The 24551-nt window shown below is 39.3% G+C and overlaps 1 protein-coding gene across 1 annotated transcript in view; it reads right to left on the bottom strand.

The window, feature by feature from the left end:
• The window catches only part of TTC39C (tetratricopeptide repeat domain 39C), a 109389-nt gene that overhangs the window by 58495 nt on the left and 26343 nt on the right, over window positions 1-24551 (bottom strand). Inside the window, exons 2-3 of the mRNA XM_047828154.1 lie at window positions 2757-2805; window positions 782-910 (exon numbers count right to left, since the gene is read on the bottom strand). Coding sequence (XP_047684110.1) covers window positions 782-910; window positions 2757-2805 — 178 coding nt within the window. The remainder of the gene's footprint in view (window positions 1-781; window positions 911-2756; window positions 2806-24551) is intronic.

Below are 24551 nucleotides of genomic sequence, written 5' to 3'. Positions count from 1 at the left end.
AAATGGCAGGAGTGGGGAGAGAAGTGGATGAACTCAGGAGGTATTTTAGAAAGAGGCAACAGGACTCAGTCATTTATTACATGCAGGATTTGGAGAAAGAGCAATCAAGGAAACCTCTGGCCCTTCCGCAGCATCAGGAGACTATATTCTTGGCCCATCAGTGGCTTCATCATAGTGGACACCATCATCAAGGGCAGAGGTAAAGCAACCTGGATACGAAGGAGCCAAAGAAAAGACGGGTGGCTTTTGGGGACCATAACCAAAAGACTGGTTGGTCAACTCAACATGTAACACATAGCAGACCCCTGGGCACTCCAAAAATATCAGGGTAGGAGGATGCCTCTCCAAATACTAGACTTTGGCACTGAAAGGTGAAAACAAAATCAGGAGAAGTGAATTGCAGTGCTATTGTGACTTTATTTGTAACCAAAGGCTGGTAAGGCCTGAGAAAATTAGGTAAATAGTTGAATTCCTCAATTATGCCCAAATGCAACATATTTGAATTACAGATATGAAAGCCTCATTACATAAGTTCTTACCACAAAGCCCATTATGGAAGAAGAGAATCCTAAAATAGCAAAAGAATTAATGTACTTAATGGTTCTAATGACTGATGGGGTTATGCGGGATTCTCTTGTTTTAAAAAATACATTTTACATAATCAAAAGCCGTAAGAAACATGTAGTGCATTCAGTGAAATCCTAAATATCAAAAACCAAGTAAATGAGCACTGTCCTAAGTAAGCAGCACCCAGTTCATAACCTAAAGACATAGTACTTACATTCTTCTTAATTTTATTCTTGATGGTTTCAATTACTCCAGCCTCTTCACTTTCACACAGCTTTTCTGTAGTTTTTAAGTCATCACATGCCAACTGCATTTTTTCTTCTTCAAATGTCATCATGGCATTCTTCCAAGAAAAAAATAAGGAAGAAGTGAATGAACCAGGAAATGTCTGAAAATTTAGGCAATTTATTACAACAAAATCCCAAACGAGGAAAAAAAAAAACAAATTATTTGTTGCAAGTAAAGGAATCAGAATGTTACAGCATACCCTAATCATTTCCAAGAACTATAATCTCAATATGAAATAAGAATATACCTCTACTACACCTACATGAAAAAGTATATGGTAATAAATATTCTTGCAACTACTGTTCTACAACCTTTTATGTTGTTATTGAACACAGTAACAAAAGCCCTGTATAATTTCTGATTAGTCCACTTCGCTCAGTTTTTATACCAATGTCTCACTGAAAAGTCCATTCTACCCACACATGGACCCCTGGGCTCCATCACATACTGCACAAAAGCCTACTGAAACATCAGGTAGCAGGTGCTCCTTGAAAAACATCAGTCTTTTCAGGCATGGCAATTCCAAGGGGTTCCCTTATTTGGAAATCATTTTACATTGTCCACGGTGAAAAATTCCACTGACAGCCTGTTTCCAGACACCTGATCTGGTAGATTTTTCCAGACCACATTTGACTGGGTAGGGGCAATCCCCTTCTCTGCTGAAAACCTGCAACTTTCACCAGTGAGAGTAAGGTTTCTGAGGGTATGGATGGGCTCTAGGGGCAGACATGACACCTGATTCTTGGAAGGACCTAATGAACTCACAGTTGGCTCTCCATTCTCTATCCATTCATCAAGCCCTCCCCTTGGAATGGAGCCCTATCCATTCTAGGCCTCCTGGGTAGGACTCTAATATACTCTCCCCTTGTAGCCAAACCAGACAACAGCCATCTTTGGTCAAGTCCCCCGACCACACTTTCTTTCCAAACAGACCCAGCTCTGCCATAGCCTCCCTTCCCACCTCCCTGCCCCACCCTTTGGCTGGGTCTCCCTCACTGCCTCTGCAGTTAAGTGGGTATTCATGTAGTGCTTCCCACAGAGTGCCATTTTCCTTAAAATTGGAGGCTATGTTTTCCTAAAAACAGCAAGCCTTAAAAACTTTTGTCATATTCCCCAGCAGTAAGAGGAAATAAATAGCTTGAATGAAAACCTATGTCACCTGAAGCTGGTCTGGCGTCTGCAGTTGGGCACTGACAGCCTGTGTAGGACACATAAATTTGCAGATATCTTTCTAGATTTGAAATCTAAATGCTTTCTCTATTTTACTTTACTTGATCTCTACACGATATTGATTACACACACACACACACACACACACACACACACACACACACACACGCTTGCTATTATACCATTCTAAGATAGCTATTTTTAATTTTGTGTTGCAAAGTGGTTTGTGGGATGTTATACGTATTCCTGGAAAAAAGCATCCAATTTTCTACATGGCTGAATTTTCTTTAAAAACCCAACTGCAACCTATTCCCTTCAATTCCTAAATACTAATATTTAAAAATGTAATAATAACTAACAAATTTCACCTATGCTAATTTAACTTGCCTTCCAGTCCACATTTAGTCAATGATTTTCAAGCACACCTTTAGTATCCAAAGCCTGATTTTTTTTTAAATCTCTACTGCAATTTGGCTTTTTTGGAAAGGTCTTTCCAATTATATATAAAACAATTTTTTTTTTTTGATTGAGAAAAACAGAATACTCTGGAAGGTATAAGCATTTTATTTTTAAAATTAAGGAAGAGTATATCTTACAGGTTTTGGTTAATAGGCAAAACTTGATTCCACTTTTAAATGCTAAAAGATCTCCATCTACACAGCTAGTCACTCTAAGACATACTTTATATACTTGTTTCCTTCACACCAACACCTCTCCCCATACCAACTTACCAAAAAACTGACGAAGCTGGCTCCAAAACTCATCAATGGGCTATGATTTCTGTTAAGGAAACAAAATTATGTTTAATGTATACTTTCATAAACATTTAATATATTAGGATCACTATATATTTTTTTTTTTTAATTTTTTTTTCAACGTTTATTTATTTTTTTGGGGACAGAGAGAGACAGAGCATGAACGGGGGAGGGGCAGAGAGAGAGGGAGACACAGAATCGGAAACAGGCTCCAGGCTCCGAGCCATCAGCCCAGAGCCTGACGCGGGGCTCGAACTCACGGACCGCGAGATCGTGACCTGGCTGAAGTCGGACGCTTAACCGACTGCGCCACCCAGGTGCCCCGTTTTTTTTTTCTAATAATTGGAGACACTGTAAGGTCTCAAAGCTGATTAAATTACCCTAAGAAAAAAGTTCGAGGCAAGAAAGTTCAGTCTACCTGACAGAATAGAATCTGCCCTTGATTTTTCAAAGCAAGACACATAAGTCAAATTATAAGAGGCTGCTTTAGTAACAAACATGACATCTACAAACACATGGCCAAAGGAAGATGATCAATATTCATCTTAAAAATGCAAAACATGTTCAAAACTTTACACACATAAAGTAACCATAATTTTTATAGTAGATCAAAGGGTTTTACCACTGAGCCAACCTTGAAAACTCCCTCATTCCAGCTAAAAAAAAAAAAAAAAAAAAAAACAAAAAAAAAAAAAACTTGAAGAATGCCTCCCAAGAGTCAGACACTCCCCCACTGTAATATAGTCATTATCCAATTACGTACATAAACCAAACAGAAACCAAATCAAACGAATACCAATTCAAAAAATATAGGAATATAAACTTTCAAAATTCATAACTGTTACAAAATCTAAATTTCCTTAAGTTGAACTAAAAGAGAAAACAAGTAGTAACTGCCTTCTTAAAAATAATTTTATTGGGGCGCCTGGGTGGCTCGGTCGGTTGAGCCGCCGACTTCGGCTCAGGTCATGATCTCATGGTCCGTGAGTTCGAGCCCTGCGTCGGGCTCTGTGCTGACAGCTCAGAGCCTGGAGCCTGTTTCGGATTCTGTGTCTCCCTCTCTCTCTGCCCCTCCCCTGTTCATGCTCTGTCTCTCTCTGTCTCAAAAATAAATAAACGTTAAAAAAAAATTTTTTTAATAACTTTATTGATTTTTTCAATTATGTAGATAGCATATGGTCATTCTAAAAAAAGGAAAGAACAATACATTTAGTCAATCCCCTATAGGAAGTTTACTTTGTGTGCAAAGTGTGTCTGGGGAGGGGTGGACATGCACATTTGTATATGTGTGTGTGTGTGTGTGTGTGTGTGTGTGTGTATGTATATATGTATGTATGTATACACACACACACACACAGATATATCCAATGAATATATCCGATGGACATCTTTGTACCTGTATCTTTTCAGGCAAGTCCAATATATTCTTGGGATAAACTGCTAGAGATAGCATTACTGAGTCAAACAGTATGCACATCCATTTTCCTCTAGGGTCAGGGGAAGAGAGAGAAAGTAAGGGGGAAGGGCGGGGAAGTCCTGAAGGGAGGGGAAAGAGGTGGGGCGATAATGAACCGGATTTATTTGGAATATCAACCTTCTGCTACATTTTTTCCCATCTACTTAGTACTTACTCAAATTCTACAATAAATAACTTGTTTACCCCCATCTAATAGGATACTAAGCCAACAAGAAGTAGGAAGATCAGTGCACTAGTGAAGAACCCCCACTAGCATTCATACCCATAAACCAAGCTCTAGCGGCACGTGTACAGCACACGATGAAGTCTGCTGTCCCTCCGTTCCTGCGCGATGTGGCAACACAGATGGAGATTTTCCCATCCACAGCTCTGCACGGACATACCAGTATAGGCTCCTACCCAAATGTGGTTTGCATGTGAGTATCCCCTCTAGAATGTTATTTTCTGCCCGTACCCCTTATCATCCTGTCTTACACACAACAGGCATTCAACAAATATGAACCAGTGAAGGAATGAAAGATGTAGAACCCTGCTTTTCAGGAACAAACTCATTTCAATCAAGTGCGGATTAGCGTGGCTTTCCCCTTTCCTTGCTTACATGTTAACCACTTTGCCATGTGAAGAACGAAAGAAGCTGAAGCTAGGGATACGCTTCTTGTTCTTGACCAAAATTAGGTTTCTGAGAGCCAAAGCTATTAATTATTCATGGTACTCTAGACTGGCCCTCAGTACTTCCCATACTGGCTTAGGTGAAAAACCAGCCTAATGGAAATGCTCTTCTCTCTTTGAAGTACAGTCTCTGTCAACCCCACAGCATCTGGCATGTTAGACGGTGTACCCAGTACAATGAACTGATCGATAAACGTGCAACCTCTCATATGCTACACAAGACCTGTTGTTTTAAGAATTTAACAAGGTTTGGGGTGCCTGGGTGACTCAATCGCTTAAGCGTCAACTTTGGCTCAGGTCATGATTTCACGGTTTGTGAGTTCGAGCCCCACATTAGGCTCTCTGCTGTCAGAGGGGAGCTTGCTTCAGATGGTCTGTTTCTCTCCTTCTCTGTCTCTCTGCCCCTGCCCCACTCTCGCTCAAAAATAAACATTAAAAGAAAACTTAAAAAAAAGGGTCACTTGACTTTTTAACCCTATGTTAATTTACCTTATCTTGATCAATTTTGGCCAACAGATGTGTTTCTACATAAAACTTACTCATTTGGGGGATTTGGAAATGTTCCCAAAGGGTAGAAGTATCATTACTTTAAAACTGAATCTAAGGAAGAAGAAAGAGGCTCATGGCTCACCTCAATATGCTCATATTAGGAACCAATAAACAATGATCCAAACACAAGGGGAGTAAGGATATCATGTAAAGACCAAGTATAAAGGTAAGCATTAGAACCAAAATACAAACCTTCTTAAATACCAGAAAGTAGATAAAACAACAGAGGTGGGGACAAGTGAAGCCGACCACATGGTGAAAACCTCCCTTATTTAAAGAAGGGATTATGGGGGCGCCTGGGTGGCGCAGTCAGTTAAGCGTCTGACTTCAGCCAGGTCACGATCTCACGGTCTGTGAGTTCGAGCCCCGCGTCAGGCTCTGGGCTGATGGCTCGGAGCCTGGAGCCTGTTTCCGATTCTGTGTCTCCCTCTCTCTCTCTGCCCCTCCCCCGTTCATGCTCTGTCTCTCTCTGTCCCAAAAATAAATAAAAACGTTGAAAAAAAATTTAAAAAAAAAAAAAAAAAATAAAGAAGGGATTATGTAAGGATATATATACATTTGCTAATATTGAAAAAAAAAACAGATGGAATAACTTACAATTAAAAAAAAATAGATACATAAAGGTAAGAGAAGGAAATAGGGAAGAAGAAACAAGGATAGAAACAAAGCTTCTTTGTAGACGCTTTGTTTTGTAGATTAGACTTTGGGATCATGTAAATATCGCTAAACAGCAAAATTAATGTACCTAAAGGCGAATCCAGTTGGTAAAATAACCACACAGAACTATTCCAAGGGACTTTAGAACACAATAACCTGACAGTGCATTTTCATTATGAAATATTCTTAAAAATAGACCCCAAAAGATGGCAAAAAAAATTTTTTTCAGTAATCACATTCTCTCCAGTCAAGTTGGTATTGCCATTCTAAGGCTGCTGGGGATGTAGTTTGTGACAAAGCGATGGGTAGGTATGTTGCTGTTTGTTGGGACTCAGGACTTTGTGCATAGGAAAAAGAATGTAGTTAATTAAAAATCCTATAGCTTAGGATATAAAGTCTTGGTTTTATCTTTTAAAAAATAAATATTTCTGTCTACTGAAAAAGCCTAGAAGTAGCACCACCAGCAGCCCTGAGCGGGTCTAGCACCCTCTCTAAATACATTAAGTAAAACAGATTGTGGGTCTTTGAAGAAATGGTTGATTCTGGGTCAGGGGTAAAAAATGTTCAAGAACAGCCTGGAGTTATGTTATTAGAGCAGAAAGCTAGGAAGTTTAAAAGCTGTATTAGGGTTTTGAAGAGGTTCCCACTATGCAAACATGGAACAATAATCCCTAATGAGAGTAAAAACAGCAATAGTTTGAAACATCATATAAAGTTAAACCATAAATCCAAAATGATATTTTAATTAACAACAAGACTACCACCACCACCACCACTGCTCTCGTTGCCTATGGAGGATCTTAAGGAACCAATGCATTATTTTGAAAACTCATTAAAAAGAGAGTAAGCATTTATCCCGTCTTTTCTCTATGGACTCAGAGTAACGAATTAGTTGGGTAGGAGGGCAGTTCCTTCACAAAAATTTCCTGGGATAATAAATGAAAAGAAAATGATAGAATCAGTATCTCATTGTGGATCTCCTCATGAAATAATGGGTATGAGAGACAGGGGAACATATTAAACACCACCATGCTGATACAATCAGCAATATCCAAGCTGCAGGAAACTCTATAGGACAAAGATCCTAGTTTCCTCAATGACAAGAAAAAAATATATGAGTAGAGGGAAAGAAACTGAAAGGGAATCTCTAAAATAAAAGGCTTAAAATACAACAGACACATAAAACACATATAAGAGACATGTGTGTATGTATGTGTGTATGTATATATATACACACATATATGTATGTATATGTGTATATACACACACACACACTCATACATACCCATAACAATGAGAATATGAAACAAAAATCACAATAGCACAAAATTACTAATTATCTGTAAGGATAACTCTAACAAAGACATGCAATACTGCCACACTGAAAACTCAAAACATTACTAAAAAAAACACTAAAGACCTAAATCAGGATTTCTTAACATTTGAGTCAGATAACTTTTCGTTTTGGGGGCTGTCCTATGAGCTGTAGCATGTTGAGCGGCATCCTTATCCCCTATCTACAAGATGCCAGTAGCACACAGCCACCCTCCCAACCACAGATGTGACAACAAAAATGTCTCCTAATATCACCAAATGTCCTCTGGGAGCAAATTGACCTTGGTTGTGAACCACTAATATAGAGATATATAATTTTTATGAAATAGAATTCAATATTGTTACAATGTTAATTTCTCTAAACTGATTTACAGCTTCAATGCAATCCAGAGCAAAATCCCTGGGGTGTGTATGGAGGGAGGTGGTATTGAAAAGTTGGTTCTAAAATCTACATGGAGGGGGACCTGGCTGGCTCAATTGGTGGAGCCTGCAACTCTTGATCTCTGGGTTGTAGGTTTGAGCCCCACATTGGATATAGAGATTACTTAAAAATACAATCTTTAAAAAAAAATCTACATGGAAAGGACAAATACTTACAATGGCCAAATCAAATTTGAAGAACAACAACAAAGCTGGACACCTGACATCAAAACTTAATCAAGAATTTCTATTCACTCATAAGAGATTGGAAAAGACAATCACAGATAGTTGCAATCCACTTATTCAAAAAACCTGATCCTCAGAATATATGAATATCCCAGAATCAGTAAAAAATGACAACCCAGTAAAAAACGGGCAAAAGTCTTGAATAGGCACTTCACTTTTGTGGATATCTGAAAGTCAATAAGCATATTAAGCAGTGCTGAAAAACAATGGAAAATATCGATCAAAATTGCAATGAAATACCACCACACTCTCATCAGATTGGCCATACTCACGAGGACTAACATCACCAAGTGTTAATGAGAATGTGGAGCAAGGGGAATTCTCATACATTGCTTAGTAATACCTACTAAAAGTAAACATATGCCTGTCCCATGATCCTGTAACTTCATTCCTCAGTATGCATATGTATACACAGAATTATTATGCCCTCAAAAGACATGTATGTCATGTTAATAGTACTATTCATAATAGCCTCAAACTAGAAACAGAATGAATATACTGAAATTATTTGATGCATTCAATGAAATGGAATAGTTCACAGCTATGAAAACAAACTACTGCTAAGTATAACAACATGAATAAATTTCACACATAATCTTGAGTAAAAAAATCCAGGCACAAGAGTATATGATTCCACTGATAGGAAGTTGAAAACCACTGTTTGGGGTACCTAGGTGGCTCAGTCGGTTAAGTGTCTGACTCTTGATCTCAGCTCCGGTCTTGATCTCAGGGTCATGAGTTCAGCCCTGCATTGGGCTCTGCACTGAGCTCCACCTGAGGCATGTAGCCTACTTTATAGGAGGAAAAAAACAAAACATCTTCTGACCTCTGACAACAGAGGTCAGAACAGTGGTATCTTTGGGGAGATTATCGACTAAGAAGGAGCTCAAGGGAAGATGCTGGAATGCTGGAAATATCCTATAACTTTATCTGGGTTTAAGTAGTAACACTGTGATGTTTACACATGTATACATTCCTCACTATATGTAAACTTTTCCTTATGAAAAAGAAAAAATTAAAAAGAAAAATCTGATAAATGATTACTGCAGGCATTTGATGATATCAGTGAATCCTCATTTTTTTTTTTTTTTTTTTTTTAGGTATGGCTACATTTTATTTTTTTATTTTTGTTTATTTATTTTTTCAACGTTTTTATTTATTTTTGGGACAGAGAGAGACAGAGCATGAACGGGGTAGGGGCAGAGAGAGAGGGAGACACAGAATCGGAAACAGGCTCCAGGCTCCGAGCCATCAGCCCAGAGCCTGACGCGGGGCTCGAACTCACGGACCGCGAGATCATGACCTGGCTGAAGTTGGATGCTTAACCGACTGCACCACCCAGGCGCCCCAGTATGGCTACATTTTAAAAACTATTTTTTAGAGGCATATTAGAAAAGTATTTACAGGGGCACCTGGGTGGCTCAGTCGGTTGGGCGTCCGACTTCGGCTCAGGTCATGATCTTGCAGTTTGTGAGTTTGAGCCCCACGTCGGGCTCTGTACTGACAGCTCAGAGCCTGGAGCCTGCTTTGGATTCTGTGTCTCCCTCTCTCTCTCTGCCTCTCCCCTGCTCATGCTCTGTCTCTCTCTGTCTCAAAAATAAATAAAACATTTAAAAAAAGAAAAAGAAAAGTATTTACAGATAAATGATGACTGGGATTTGTTTCAAAAATATATTGAGGGGCACCTGGGTGGCTCAGTCAGTTGAGTGTCCGACTTTGGGTTAAGTCATGAACTCACGGTTGTGAGTTCAAGCCCTGCATTGGGCTCTGTGCTGACAGCTCAGAGCCTGGAGCCTGCTTTGGATTCTGTGTCTCCCTCTCCTACTGCCCCTCCCCCGCTTGCATAGTTTCTCTGTCAAAAATAAACATTAAATATATATACATATACACACATATATATACATATACGTATATATATATATATAATTGAGGTAAGAGGATTAAAAGTGATAAGTATAGATAAAAGATTGGCCATCACTTAATTACTGAGGTTGGCTGACCACAACATGGGGATTGATTACACTATTTTATGTACTTAAGAAGATGTAGGTTATTTTCAAAATAAAAAATTAAAAAGCAAACACAAATTAAAATCCTCTGCAAAGAGGCCTTTTGGAATCCTCTTCAATGAGAAGGCTTCTTACGGTCATTACCACCGTTTGCCTTTTGAAAATGAATCATCAGGAGTAATAAAATGGCTCCAGATTTTTCTCTGTATAAAAAGGCAGAAAACCTATTACAAATACAAAGGAGCAATTGATCGTCTTTTCCTCAATTCATCAACACTGCCAAAGTTTGAAGAAATGTTTCTCTAGGATATTAAAACCTAGACTGATGAAAATTTTATCTCCTAAAATACAGAGGAAGAAAATGTATGCATCTGATTCTCAAAGGAATATTTTTTCCATTAAACAAATGGGCATAATTACTATATGTCAGTCCCTAACTGAACATGCTTTTCTCAAAGATTTTACCTCCTAACACAATGGCAAATGGCTTGAAGTTTTTAAACTTTTGATTTTTGAAAATGTTCTATATTTACACAATGTTGAGTTCTTAGAAGAATTCTCCAAAAGGACTTTTCTCCCTTCAAATGTGCAGGGAGACTGGAAACTACCCAGGGCCACCGGAAGCTAATCAGCCATGGCAACCATCCTCACCTTTCACTGCAGCCCTGAGATCCCAGATTTGAGGGTCAAAGAAAGAATCACATAAATTCACTCCCCACTGCTCTTAAGGGTGCTGTGCCTTTTCTGTGACCCAGGTTGCTCATGTGACCCATGTTTTAAAAATCACAGTTCCAGAGGACGATAGGAACAATCAAGGTATTGACTGCTTTTGTAGATGCCTCCTTGCCTTCAGAAACAAAAACAAAACCTTTGGTAACAGGTGATATCCTCTGCTCTGTGTGGTGGTGTTTCCATGGGCACTAGAGTGGGACAAAACTGGTTCAGTACTTCATCTTTCTTTCTGAAAGTAAATAGTGCCAACAAAAGAAAAAGCTAAGTGCATGAAGCCATTCATTGCAACATCATCCACGATAGGAAAAACCTAAGTTTAAAAAGCTGTCTACATAAGGGAAAAGCTTCATGACATGGATTTGGGAATGATTTCTTGAAAAGCACAGGTAACAAAAGTGAAAAATAAATTGGACTATATCTAAATAAAAATTGTACAAAGGACATAATCAACAGTGAAAAGGCAAGAGCAGCCCACAGACCAGGAGAAAATATTTTCAAATGATCTGGTAAGGGGTTAACATCCAGACTATACAAGTAACTCCTACAACTCAACAACCACCACCACCACCAAACCAATCAAGAAATGGGCAAAACGGGTGTCTGGGTGGCTCAGTTGGTTAAGCATCTGACTCTTGACTTCGGCTCAGATCATAATCTCACGGTTTGTGAGTTTGCGCTCACAGTGTAGAGCCTGCTTGAGATTCTTTCTCCTTCAAGATAAACTTAAAAAAAAAAAGTGGGCAAAGACTTGAAAAGACATTTCTCCAAAGAATATATATCAACAGCCAGTAAGTACACAAAATATGCTCGTCACTGATCATTAAGGACATGCAAATCAAAACCATAATGAAATACCACCTGACACCCATTATGATGGCTATAACGAAAGAAAGAAAATGCAAGTGTTAATGAGGATGTGGAAAAACAGTAACCCTTGTACACGGTTGGTGGGGGTGTAAAATCATGCAGCCATGATGGAAAACAGGCAGTTCCTTAAAACATTAGAAATGAAATTATTGTATAGCCCAGCAATTCCAACTCTGCGTATATGCCCAAAAGAACTGAAATCAGGAACTCAAACAGATATCTGTATGCCCTGTTCTAGCAGCATTATTCACAGTTAACCAAAATGTGGAAATCACAAAGGCAGACGAATGTATAAAAATGTTGTATATACATACAATGGAATATTATTCAGCCTTAAAAAGGAAAGAAACTCTGACTCGTGCTGGAACATAGATGAGTCTTGACCATGTTATGCTACGTGAAATAAGGCAGTCACAAAAAGAGTACTGTGTGATTCCACTTACAGAAGGTACCTGCAATCATCAGATTCAGAGAGATAGGAAGCAGAGTGGTGGTTGCCAGGGGCTGGGGGCAGGGAAGAATGTTGAGTTGTTTCATGGGTGCAAAGTTTCAGTTTTGCGAGATAAAGACTTCTGGAGATGGGTCAAACCATAATGCTAATGTGTTTAACTAAAGGGCACACTTAAAAGTGGTTCAGATGGTAAATGTCATGTATATTTTATGACAATCAAAAAAATTGTTTGAAAATGTACAGCATGTCTGTAATACAATCAATGCCTCATGAAATAACCACATAGAATCTTACAACCTAGAAAAATGCCTGTGACAGAATGTAATGTACAAAGGTTCCATGTACACAGTGCTCCAATATGTATAGACAATAAAACAATGAAAATACTTGCTGGGGGGCGGGTGTGCAATAGGATTCACGGTGATTTTATCCAATGATTAAGTGTATGTGTGTGGGAGGATAAACACGACAACAACTGCACTAATCATCTGTTTCAATAACGTCATTGTGGACACTCTCCCTACATTCAGACACCTTTTACAGAGAAAAATGCATCATTTAAGTCAATTTACTTGCTCTAAGTACTCCGTGATTCAGTTGTTGCTTTGATACAATTTCTCAACAGAATATACCATCCAGCTAACCAAACAGAATAATGGAGCAATTCAAGAGCAATAGACAAAGCCTGCTTCCGTGGGAGTGAGGTATTCACTGAGTGGCAAGCTGAGGTCTGGAGGTGCCTCACTGTGGCCCAGGGTACTGTTAGCACAGGGCTAGCAGACAAACAGTCGCAAATGAAGGGAGAGATACATACAGGAGGTTGCTCCCTCAAACAGTCTCTGTTTTCCAAAAATGAATGCATAGGATTTGGAGATTTCCTTCTATATTAAAGGCAGTAGACCATCAAATAAAATCACAGGATTTCTTGCTTTTTGAACTAATTATCTTATTTTTTTTTATTTTTAAAATGAAATCTTCCCTCTATCAAGATGACTATTCCCACCCTGACAAGAAAAAAACTAAACTCTTTATTCCAAGGCCTTTTGAGGAAAGCTGTGGTAAAAACTAAAATATGCTGAAGCCAGTACTAAATAGACAAAGCCTTGAACAGTCTAAATTTCACAGGACACAGGCCACCTGACTGTAGACCTCATAACTTGCACTTGTACTTCCTGGGCTATTATGTCAATTTCACTGTCCTATATTCCAAGCCCTCTTTGAGTAGACCGTGTTAACAATCAATAGATGAGATTAGTCTGACTCTTCTGCAATGAAGAGTTTTCCAAATAGACTGGCCTTACTTTTCTATACCACTCAGAAATGGGAAACACCTTTATGGTGAGCTAGCTGAAAAGCTCAATCTTGATCTGAAGATGCTGCAGCAACAACACAGAAAGGAACATCTAGACTGCCAGGGCCAGAGAACATGCCAGTTTTTATCACTCGCCAACGAAAGAGACTGAAAGATTCATCTCTACTCCTACTGTGACAACGACAAAGAACAGCAACGTTTCCAGCCCCTTCTTGCTCTTGTATTTGTTCAATAAACATGCGTGAATGAGAGCCGCCTTCCTGTGCAGAAAAAGAAAAGGGGCCTCCATAGTGATGAGGAAAAAGCTCAGACCCACAAGTCTAAGAAGAAAAGTACCCTCTTCTCTCAGATGGCAGTCGAGGAAAATGAAACGTGAAAAAGTTCACTTAAAATGTTTCTCTTGACATGATTTGTAATAGTTAACATTCTTCAAAAAGGAAAAAATCTAATTTATTCTCAAAGCATCTTAGTTAAGAAAGTCCTACAAAGGTTTCCTTCATGTATAACACAAAGCATCCATAGAGGTCTCATATACGAATGGAGATCATTGGTACAAAGTTCCCTTCTGAAGCTTGTTACAAGGGCATCTGGGTGGCTCAGTCAGTTGAGTGTCCGACTTTGGCTCCGGTCATGATCTCATGGTTCGTGGGTTTGAGCCCCGGGTCGGGCTCTCTGCTGACAGCTCAGAGCCTAGAGCCTGCTTCAGATTCTGTGTCTCCCTCTCTCTCTGCCCCTCCCCTGCTCATACTCTATCTCAAAAATAAACATTGGGAAAAAAAACTTCGAAGCTTGTTACAAATCAGGTTATAATATAAAATTCATTATCTGTCATTTTTTTGAAAGTTAAGTCACTTCCACAGGAATAGCAATGGATCTATCCCATTCACTAAGTTTCATCCTCCAGGTCCATGCACCCTGCTGCTCCACAGCTTCTAAGTCTCCGGAATAAATTTCCAATTTTATTTTTTTTAATGCTTATTTAGAAAGTGGGGACAAAGAAAGAGGGAGAGAGAATCCCAAGCACTGACAGCATGAAGCCCAACCTGGGGCTTGATCCCACAAACCACAAGACCATGACCAAGCCAAAATCAAGACTTGGACGTTCAACTGGCTGAGCCACCCAGCTGCCCAATTTCCATTTTCAAAGCAGCTTCCCGTAGCATAGAGTTGATTTAGAGCCTGTTCACTGGTTAAACTGTCAACCCTATTCAAGCCACACACTTATGAGAGTAATTAGGAAAGTGGGCCCAATCACAAACAATACAACTCACCATCAAAGTCAAAGAAATAGATGGCTTTTCTACATTGCTCCTTCCATTCTTCATAATAGATTTATGAGAAAACTATAAATTTTACTTAAAAAAACAAAGGTAGGTTTTTAAAAAGCAGGGTATTTAATTTTAAAATCACGTACCCAACTCTTAACCAATAATGTTCTGCAGTTTAAAAGAAAATAAATGAAAAGTGAGGTCTTCTATACATGGTGCTGGAAGAAAAATTCTAATAAACCTACTTTTGTTTCATTCACCCACTGAAAATATATTCACTGCATACCAAGTATACAACAGGCACTGTGCTATACGGTGAAGAAACAAATATGAACAAGAACATGCCTGCTCTTCAAGGAAACTAATAAGTCCACTTTGGCTGCTGGAGACATTCCAGTAACAATAAATGTGCTAGAAAGTGGGCAGCTGGTTGCTACCTTTACACAGTCATTCTCTGTCATCCTATTTTTCGTGGATGAATGAGGCTCTCTCCAACACCATATTTTATGAAGTCTAAAAAAAGCTACTTGCCATCTTTTTGTTTATTTTTGAGAGAAAGAGAGAAAGAGAGCGAGCAAGAGAGTGCACGTGCACACACAAGCAGGGGAAGGGCTGATGCTGACAGCCAACAGCGCAGTGTGGGGCTCGAACTCACAAACCGCAAGATCATGTCCTGAGCTAAAGTGGGACGCTTAAGCAACTAAGCCACCCACGTACCCTTACTTGACACCTTTGATTTCTTCTTCTCCAGTGTTCTTTTGAAAAGGGACGTATTAATAAACCTCCACTCTCTTCCACAGCTCTATTTTAATTCTCTGCAGATAAATATTTGATATTTGATATCTGCCCCGTTATTTGTTTGCATAAACGTAAACCATGAGAGTGGGAATACCATCTCGGCCACGTGCTGCTGTCCTGACCACGCAGCACAGAATGTGGCATATAAACAGGATCCCAGCATAGAGCTGTTTCACAAACCAACCAGCTCCTACCAAATCCACTCTTCACGACATTTCATCTAATGGACCTTCCTCCACAGGTTCCAAAAAATTACCAGATAGAAGACTGTCCTCAACCTGAGCCCATAAAAACTGCTTTCACTAACAATAAAAGTGCTTGCTTCTTTTATCAGAAAGGAGCAGTGGGGGAATTTCACGGGAAGGCTGTATTCTTACTTTTCAGACACAGTTCAAAGCATGGTCCTTGGGAAACTTTTCATCTAAAGGACATGACAGCATGTCTGTCACAATGCTGATCACAGTCACATGGCTTGTGACAGACGAGTGTTGGGAACAGGTGCAGCCTTCTGTTCAGACTTGTGTTTATGATATACCTACCCTTCTTGGGGATATGGGAGCCTTAAGCACACCACCAGCTGGCCCCAGGGACACTCCACTTCCGATCACAGACATCTGCAGGCCAGGGAGCAGACCTGGGAGCGACCCCAGGAGCGACCACTCCTGTGTGTGCTGCAATGTCTGCACTCACAGCCGCTGCAGTTGTCTTACCATTTACTTTTGTTACATTAACTGCCTGTGAAGCAGCCTTCCTCTTACTGGGAAACCTTTGTAACTCGCCAGCTGGCACTAAGGAGCCATGAAAGACTCTGCTGTAAGCAGTGCAGCCATCAGTTTGTGGCAGGCACGAGAGGACTTGCTGATGGTAGGCTGAGACTCTGGGTCACCAACTCCACTTAGGGGCAAAACAAGCAGGGGCCTTGGTCTATTCCTACACCTTAGCATAGTAATTATCTACTAGCAGATAATTAACAAGCCACTCTACCCGGCACTCTGAAAAAAGTAACTAGACCCTAGATCCTTAGGTCCTATGGACAACTGTTCTGATGGGTGCATTTCTAGACATATGTACATTTTAAAAAAAAATTTTCAAGTTAGTTAACATACAGTGTAGTCTTGGCTTCAGGAGTAGAACCCAGTGATTCATGTCTTACATATGAAACCCAGCACTCATCCCCAAAAGCGCCCTCTTTAATGCCCATGGCCCATTTAACCCACCCCCCTCCCCACACACGCCCTCCAGCAACCCTCAGTTTGTTCTCTGCATTTAAGAGTCTCTTACGGATGGGGCGCCTGGGTGGCTCAGTTGGCTGAGTGTCTGACTTCAACTCAGGTCATGATCTCACAGTTCATGAGTTCGAGCCCCGTGTCAGGCTGTGTGCTGACAGCTCAGAGCCTGGAGCCTGCTTCAGATTCTGTGTGTCCCCCTCTCTCTGCCCCTCCCCTGTTCACACTCTCTCTCTCTCTCAAAAATAAACATTAAAAAAAAAGTCTTATGATTTGCCTCCTTCTCTGTTATCTTATTTTTTCTTCCTTTCCCCTATGTTCATCTGTTGAGTTTCTCAAATCCCATGAGTGAAATCATATGATATCTTTCTTTGACTGACTTATTTTGCTTAGCATAATACCATCCAATTCCATCCACACTGTTGCAAATGGCAAGATTTCAAACTTGATCACTGAGTTGTATTCCATTCTATATACACACATACACACACACACACACACACACACACACACACACACACCTTCTTAATTCACTCATCAGTTGATGGACATTTAGGCTCTTTCCATAATTTGGCTGTTGTCAATGGCGCTATTAACACCAGGTTCCACATGCCCCTTCAAATTAGCTTTTTTGTATCCTTTGGATAAATTCCTAGTAATGCAATTGCTGGGCTGTAAGGTATTCTATTTTTAATTTTTTGACAACCTCCATACTATTTTCCAAGGTGGCTGCACGAGCTTGAATTCCCACCAGCAGTGCAAAAGGGTTCCCCTTTCTCTGCATCCTTACCAACATATGTGGTTGCCTGAGTTGTTAATGTTAGCCATTCTGACCAGCGTGAGGTGGTATCTCATTGTGGTTTTGATTTGTATTTCCCTGATGATGAGTGTTGTTGAGCATCTTTTCATGTGTCTGTTAGCCATCTGGATGTCTTCTTTGGAGAAGTGTCTACTCATGTCTTCTGCCCATTTCTTCACTGGATGATTTGTTTTTTGGTGTTGAGTTTGGTAAGTTCTTTATAGATTTTGGACACTAACCCTTTATCCGATGCATCATTTGCAAGTATCTTCTCCCATTCTTAGACATATGGACATTAAGAATGTACCTTTTGCATATGGCGAGATGCTCCTCAGAGCCACTGTGGTCTTTTAAAATGCAAACAGCTTCTATAAGTATATGGCAAAAACAAATTTCACTTCTTAGGCTTGTCTCTGGTATCCCACAGATTCAGGGGTACACCTCAGAACTTGGGATGGAGGGAGCTTTGGGGAACAACTACAAAAGAGAAATGGTGAGCAGGGCAGAGGACATGGAGGGTCTGGCTGGGTCGGAGGCCAGAAAGGCAAAAACTGGATTGCTGAGTGCCACCTCTCACAGAGCCCCAAATGGTGGCCCGGCACCTAGCCAGAAAGGCCTGTGAGGACGGAGAGGAGGAAAGCCTGCGAAAGGGAAACAAAAGTCAAATAAAAGCCAGAGAAACTAGTTTGGCCCTGAGTCCCCATCTTTTAACTTCCAAATGATTTCTTGAATTAGAATTAATGGGACAGACTATTTAATAAGCTGATATTTACAAATAAAGTTTGTCTTGCTACATGCAAAAGAATGAAACTGGACCACTTTCTTACACCATACACAAAAAGAAACTCAAAATAGACTAAGAAGCTAAATGTAAGACCTGAGGCCATAAAACTCCTAGAAGAAAATATAGGCAGTAATCTCTTGGCTACAGAAATATTTTTCTGGCTTTGTCTCCTCAGGGAAAGGAAACAAAAGCAAAAACAAACAACTGAGACTACACCAAAATAAAAAGCTTTTGCACAGCAAAGAAAACCATCAACAAAATGAAAAGGCAACCTACTGAATGGGAGAAGATAATTGCAAAGGCTATATCCAATAAGAGGTTAATAACCAAAATATATAAAGAACTCCTACAACTTGATACCAGAAAAATAATAATACAAATAAAAAATGGGCAGGGGACCTGAACAGACATTTTTCCCAAGAACACAAACAGATGGCCAACAGAGACCCAAGAAAAGATGTTCAAACCACTAATCATCAGGGAAATGTAAATCAAAACCATAATGAGATATCACGGCACATCAGTCAGAATGGCTAGTATCAAAAACAAAAAACAAAATAACAACAACAAAAAAACAAGCGTTGGTGAGAATGTGGAGAAGTGGGAACCCTCGTGCACTGTTGGTGAGAATGCAAACTGGTGCAGCCAATGTGGAAAACAGTATGGAGGTTCCTCAAAAAATTAAAAATAGAAATACCATACAACCCAGTATTACTACTTCTTGGTATTTACTCAAAGGAAACAAAAACACTAATCCAAAAAGGTATATGCACTTGTATGTTTAGTGCAGCATTATTTACAATAGCCAAGATATGGAAGCAACCTAAGCATCCATCGACAGATAAGCAGATAAAGAAGATGTGGTATATATACACGGTGGAGTATTAGTCAGCCATAAGAACAACAATGAACCCAGAGAGCATTACGCTGACATCAGACTGAAAAAATACCGTATGTTTTCACTTAAAATATGGAATCTAAAATACAAATGAATAAACAAAATAGAAATAGACTCAAATACAGAGAACTGGTGGTTGCCAGAGGGAAGGCGAGTGGGGGGATAAGTAAAGGGGATTAAGAGGAACAATCTAACAGTTATAAAACAAGCCACAGGAATAAAAAGTACAGTGTATGAAATACAGTCAGTGATATTGTAACATTATAAATATAGCCAATGATTTTAATAACTTTAGTGATAGGCGGTAACTACATTTATTGTGATGAGTACCTCATAATGTACAGAATTGCTGAATCACTGTTTGCATACCTGCAAAGAATATAATATCGTATGTCAATATACTTCTATAAAAATATTAAGTTTGTCTTGAGACAAGGCAGGGAAAACATAAAAGGTCTCCATTTAACATCCTTTTCCATTATTACTTTATCCTGTCAAATTTCCAGGTCAAAATAAAAACAATGAGAAGGGAGTATCATGTTCTCTTGCCGTGGGCTTTGGCATCCGGGGTTCCACTGCGTGAGCCGCTGACCTCCTTCCACACCTCTTTCCTCACCAGTTCCTACGCTCGTCCTCCAGGCCTCAGTCCAAAGAGTGCTGGTTCCAGATTGCCCTTCCTGGTCTCTCACATCAGTCTGGAGCCTTCCTCTGGGCTCACACTGCTCCTTGGCCTTCACCCTTCAGAGTCCTACTCACCTATTATTGCTTTTCCCACCTGAACGGTGCCTAGCCCTGGGTGTGGCATCTGGAAGGCCCTTGAGGGGTACTCGAAAGAATTCAAGAGTGAATGAATGAATGAATGAATGAATGAGTGGCAGGACAAATGAGTAACTAGAAGAAGGTAGTAGGGAAAGTGATATCTAGGTTATTAAAGGGGGCCACGTGATAAGTGAAATTATTTAAAAAAAATTTTTTTTTTTCCAACGTTTATTTTTGGGACAGAGAGAGACAGAGCATGAACGGGGGAGGGGCAGAGAGAGGGAGGGAGACACAGAATCGGAAACAGGCTCCAGGCTCTGAGCCATCAGCCCAGAGCCTGACGCGGGGCTCGAACTCACGGACCCCGAGATCGTGACCTGGCTGAAGTCAGACGCTTAACCGACTGCACCACCCAGGCGCCCCTGAAATTATTTTTTTATGTTGTAAAGCTATTTTACTGAGTGAAGAAATTAAATAGTGCCTGGTATGCAGCAGGTAAAATACAAGTATTTACCACACAAAGTTAACAAATAGTGAATTCATCTAAATACAGAAAAGATCTTTTCCATGCCTAAGAAGCTACTCCTAAAAACAGGATTAATACTTGCAGAGTCTTTCAAGTACACAAAATGTTTAAAGTGATTTGCTTTTATTATTAATTCTCCTTAAAAAAAATCATTCTACAAGTATATTTCTTGAATTGTTCACCTTTAGGACAGGTGATTTGAAAGTCCACTTACGAAAATAAAAACAAATTCAAATGGCAATCCTTGATACTTCCCATGAAATTGGTATCTGAAGAGATACTGTTATGATTTTTTAATAAACTGGATTACAACAAACCAAAAGAAAGCAGTATCTACTCAAAGTTACACAAAAATTAACTGCTATCTGGGAAGAAGAGAGGTAGGAAAAAAGTTACCTGTTTTAATGAAAACTTTACATTTAATTCAAATGTTTATCACATCACTCTTTTTAAAGTAACAAGTAATTCAAATCAGAATGGTAAAAGCCTTAAATTTCCCACTCATAGCAGTATGAAGTATGACTGCCTTCAGGCTATGTGCAGCCTTGCATAAATGAAAAAGGGCAGCAAGTAAAAACACATTTGTTTAAAGTAGTTAGAAATAGGGTACTCAACTGAATTTAACAAATCAATTCACACTCAAGTCCTTAAATGCTTAGGCAATTATCAGTGTCTTCCAGTTTATCAAAGTATTTCAAAATCACAACACTATATAACATATTTGGGAAAGTACACATATCAAACTCACTGGCTTATTAGTCTCAAAACAATTATTGAACTACAATGCTATATTTTTTATTTCTATTCTAGTAGAGGCATTATCAGACCACAAAATTATACACAGGAGTGACAGATAAAGCCTCCCTACAAGAGATTCTGTTCAATGGAATTTTTTTTTTTTTCTTTTTTGGCCAGGTTAAAGTCGCTGTGTTGATATCTGGGAAAGCTCTATAGTGCAGATAAAAACAAACAGGCACTGTTTCAACTAAACATGGCTAAATGAATAAGCCAGTGTTCCACCTTCATATCATCTCCTTAACTTCCTTTAGTGGTCCTGTCTCCAATATAGAGCTATTATATTTTACAATGATCTGTCATGGTTCCAAATATTAACACCAGGAGAGATTTTCTTCAACAGTTTTACTAGAAAGTATCAAATATCTCCTGTACGTCCAGTGTTGAACTATTATAGAAATAGGAAGTGATCTCTTGCTGGGGACTTTCTGAAGAAATGCAGTGTATAAAATATTGGTCATTTGCTTCTCCATTAAAATGTGTCTTACTACCAAAAAAAAGTATCAAATAAAGCTACAGATAAGTTTGTTTGGTTTTGCTGTTGTTGTGATAACACAGGCTTTCCTCTCTGTGCACCATCTGTCTTGCTGCTGCAAAAAGAAATAAAGAAGGAAGAGAGGGAAGGTGGGAGGAAGAGAGGGAGGGAGATAAGGGGGAAAAATACCCTAAGTCTAAGAATGATATATAGATGCCATGATTTTTGAGGAAAAAAATGGTGTTAAATACATATTAAAGTTGAGGAAGTTGTATAACTAAAAAATTCACAATTTACAAAAGGAATTATGAGCTTAACACGTCTTTTTAAACTGCAGGCTTTATTAAGCTAGGGTTTTGAGCAGGGCAGTATGAGTGTTATGCTAAAATTCTATATAATATAGAAGCCAATATTGAGACAGCCAAATATTTCAGTACCAATTATCCATTAAATATTGTGACGCAAAAGTCAAATTATTTAGGGGCGCCCTTAAGTGTCTGACTCTTGGTTTCAGCTCAGGTCATGATCTCATGGTTTGTGGGGTGGAGCCCCACACCAGGCTCTTTGCTGACAGTGCAGAGCCAGCTTGGGATCCGTCCCCCTTGTTCTCTGCCTCTCCCCCGCTCATGCTCACTCACTCTCACAAAAATAATCTTTAAAAAAAAAAAAGCCAAATTATTTAAAACTAAAAGAAAATACATTCAAGTGGATTTTTTGTGAAGAAGCATGGTGGACTTATTACTTTGTTCATATGCGTTGAAAATACACATTTATAGTGACTGATGGAAATAAAAACTGGTATAAACCTTTTGGAAAGTTCTATCTTTCAAGAAAATTAAAAATGTATCTGAGAATCTACCCTATGAAAAATGAAATGCAGAAAAATATTTTTACACAAAGATGTTTGTAGTACTATATATAGTATTATCCCCAGCAAGACCCACTGAACCCTGAACTCACGAATGACCCCCTGAATTCAGGACTGCTCTCCTCAACTTGGGAAACTGAGAAGCTTCAACCAAACTGTCCATTTCATCTTTTAGAAACTAACAAATTGCTGGGTAGGAAAATAAATATTTGAGGACAGGAAGCTCCGGACATGTTACTTTAGCTTCAATATAATGTTAAAAAATCACCCTCTGACTATTCATTCCAAGCCCCAATAAAATAAGCCTGCTTACCTCGGGGGTTCAGGTTCGGGAGTTACCGTTTTGGAATTATTCCACGTGATCTCCTTATTTCTACCAATAAAGATGACTTTCCAAGGGAACCCCACCTGGTATAGTCTTTGTAACTCGCCAAGGAGTGGACCCACCTTGGTCTGGTAATAGTATCAGAGAGAAGAATACTAAAATGTTGGTGAATAGAGACGGTTAAACCATATATTCACTTAAGCAAAATATTACTTTACACCCCCCGCCAAAAGTAGTAACCAAAGAATGTTTGTTCCAGTGTGTATGGGAAAGCACGGGCTTCAGAAAATGGCCCTGAGCTAAAATACCTCCACTTGACCATGGACTGGAGCAGGATATACTGCTCCTGGAGCAGGATATACTGCAATGTATGACCCGGAGCAGGTGTGTGTGACCTGGAGCAGGATATACTGCAAACCCTTAGCTGGAGTTTCTTCATTTAAAATTCTGATACAATTATAATGACTTAAATGGGTATAATAAGTAAATAAGTATTTTAAAAGCCTAGTCTGAAACTTGGCACATAGCAATCATGCAATAAACCAGATACCCCGCCATGATAGGTGAAAGAGCAGAATTCCAAGTAGCATGTGAAGTATGACCAACTATGGAGAAACCTTCACAATGGAAATATCCTACAATGTTCTCTATGAGTAATGGGACTAAAGAGTGACTTTTCTTCTTTCTACTTGTCTTTGTCTACATTATCAACAAAGAAGCATGAATCTCCTCTGCGATGTAAAAAGCTTTTTAATTTAATCAACGTAAGTCATGGTTTTAAAATATGCATGTAAAAGTAACTACTAAGTATTGGTATTTTAAATCTTCATCCATTTACACTTTCAAAACATTACAAATATCTTTTGAGCGCCCATATGTGCCAAGTACTGTTCAGGCACTGAAAGAAGACCGCTATGCATGGAGCTGATGTTCCACAGTGGGAAGACAGAGAGCAAATACATATTTATCACTAAATCATCAGTTCTAGAACTGACCCTACAAGCACTTTTAAAATGGTGTTCTTCCTCTTGCACTGTTGGTGGGAATGCAAATAGGTGCAGCCGCTCTGGAAAGCAGTGTGGAGGTTCCTCAGAAAATTAAAAATAGACCTACCCTATGACCCAGCAATAGCACTGCTAGGAATTTATCCAAGGGATACAGGAGCACTGATGCATAGGGCCACTTGTACCCCAATGTTCATAGCAGCACTCTCAACAATAGCCAAATTATGGAAAGAGCCTAAATGTCCATCAATTGATGAATGGATAAAGAAATTGTGGTTTATATACACAATGGAATATTACGTGGCAATGAGAAAAAATGAAATATGGCCTTTTGTAGCAACGTGGATGGAACTGGAGAGTGTGATGCTAAGTGAAATAAGCCATACAGAGAAAGACAGATACCATATGGTTTCACTCTTATGTGGATCCTGAGAAACTTAACAGGAACCCATGGGGGAGGGGAAGGAAAAAAAAAAAAAAAAAAAGAGGTTAGAATGGGAGAGAGCCAAAGCACAAGAGACT

Source organism: Prionailurus viverrinus, chromosome D3 (genome assembly GCF_022837055.1).
Source record: "Prionailurus viverrinus isolate Anna chromosome D3, UM_Priviv_1.0, whole genome shotgun sequence".
Classification (NCBI taxonomy): domain Eukaryota; kingdom Metazoa; phylum Chordata; class Mammalia; order Carnivora; family Felidae; genus Prionailurus; species Prionailurus viverrinus.
This window is presented reverse-complemented; position numbering and strand designations above follow the sequence as displayed.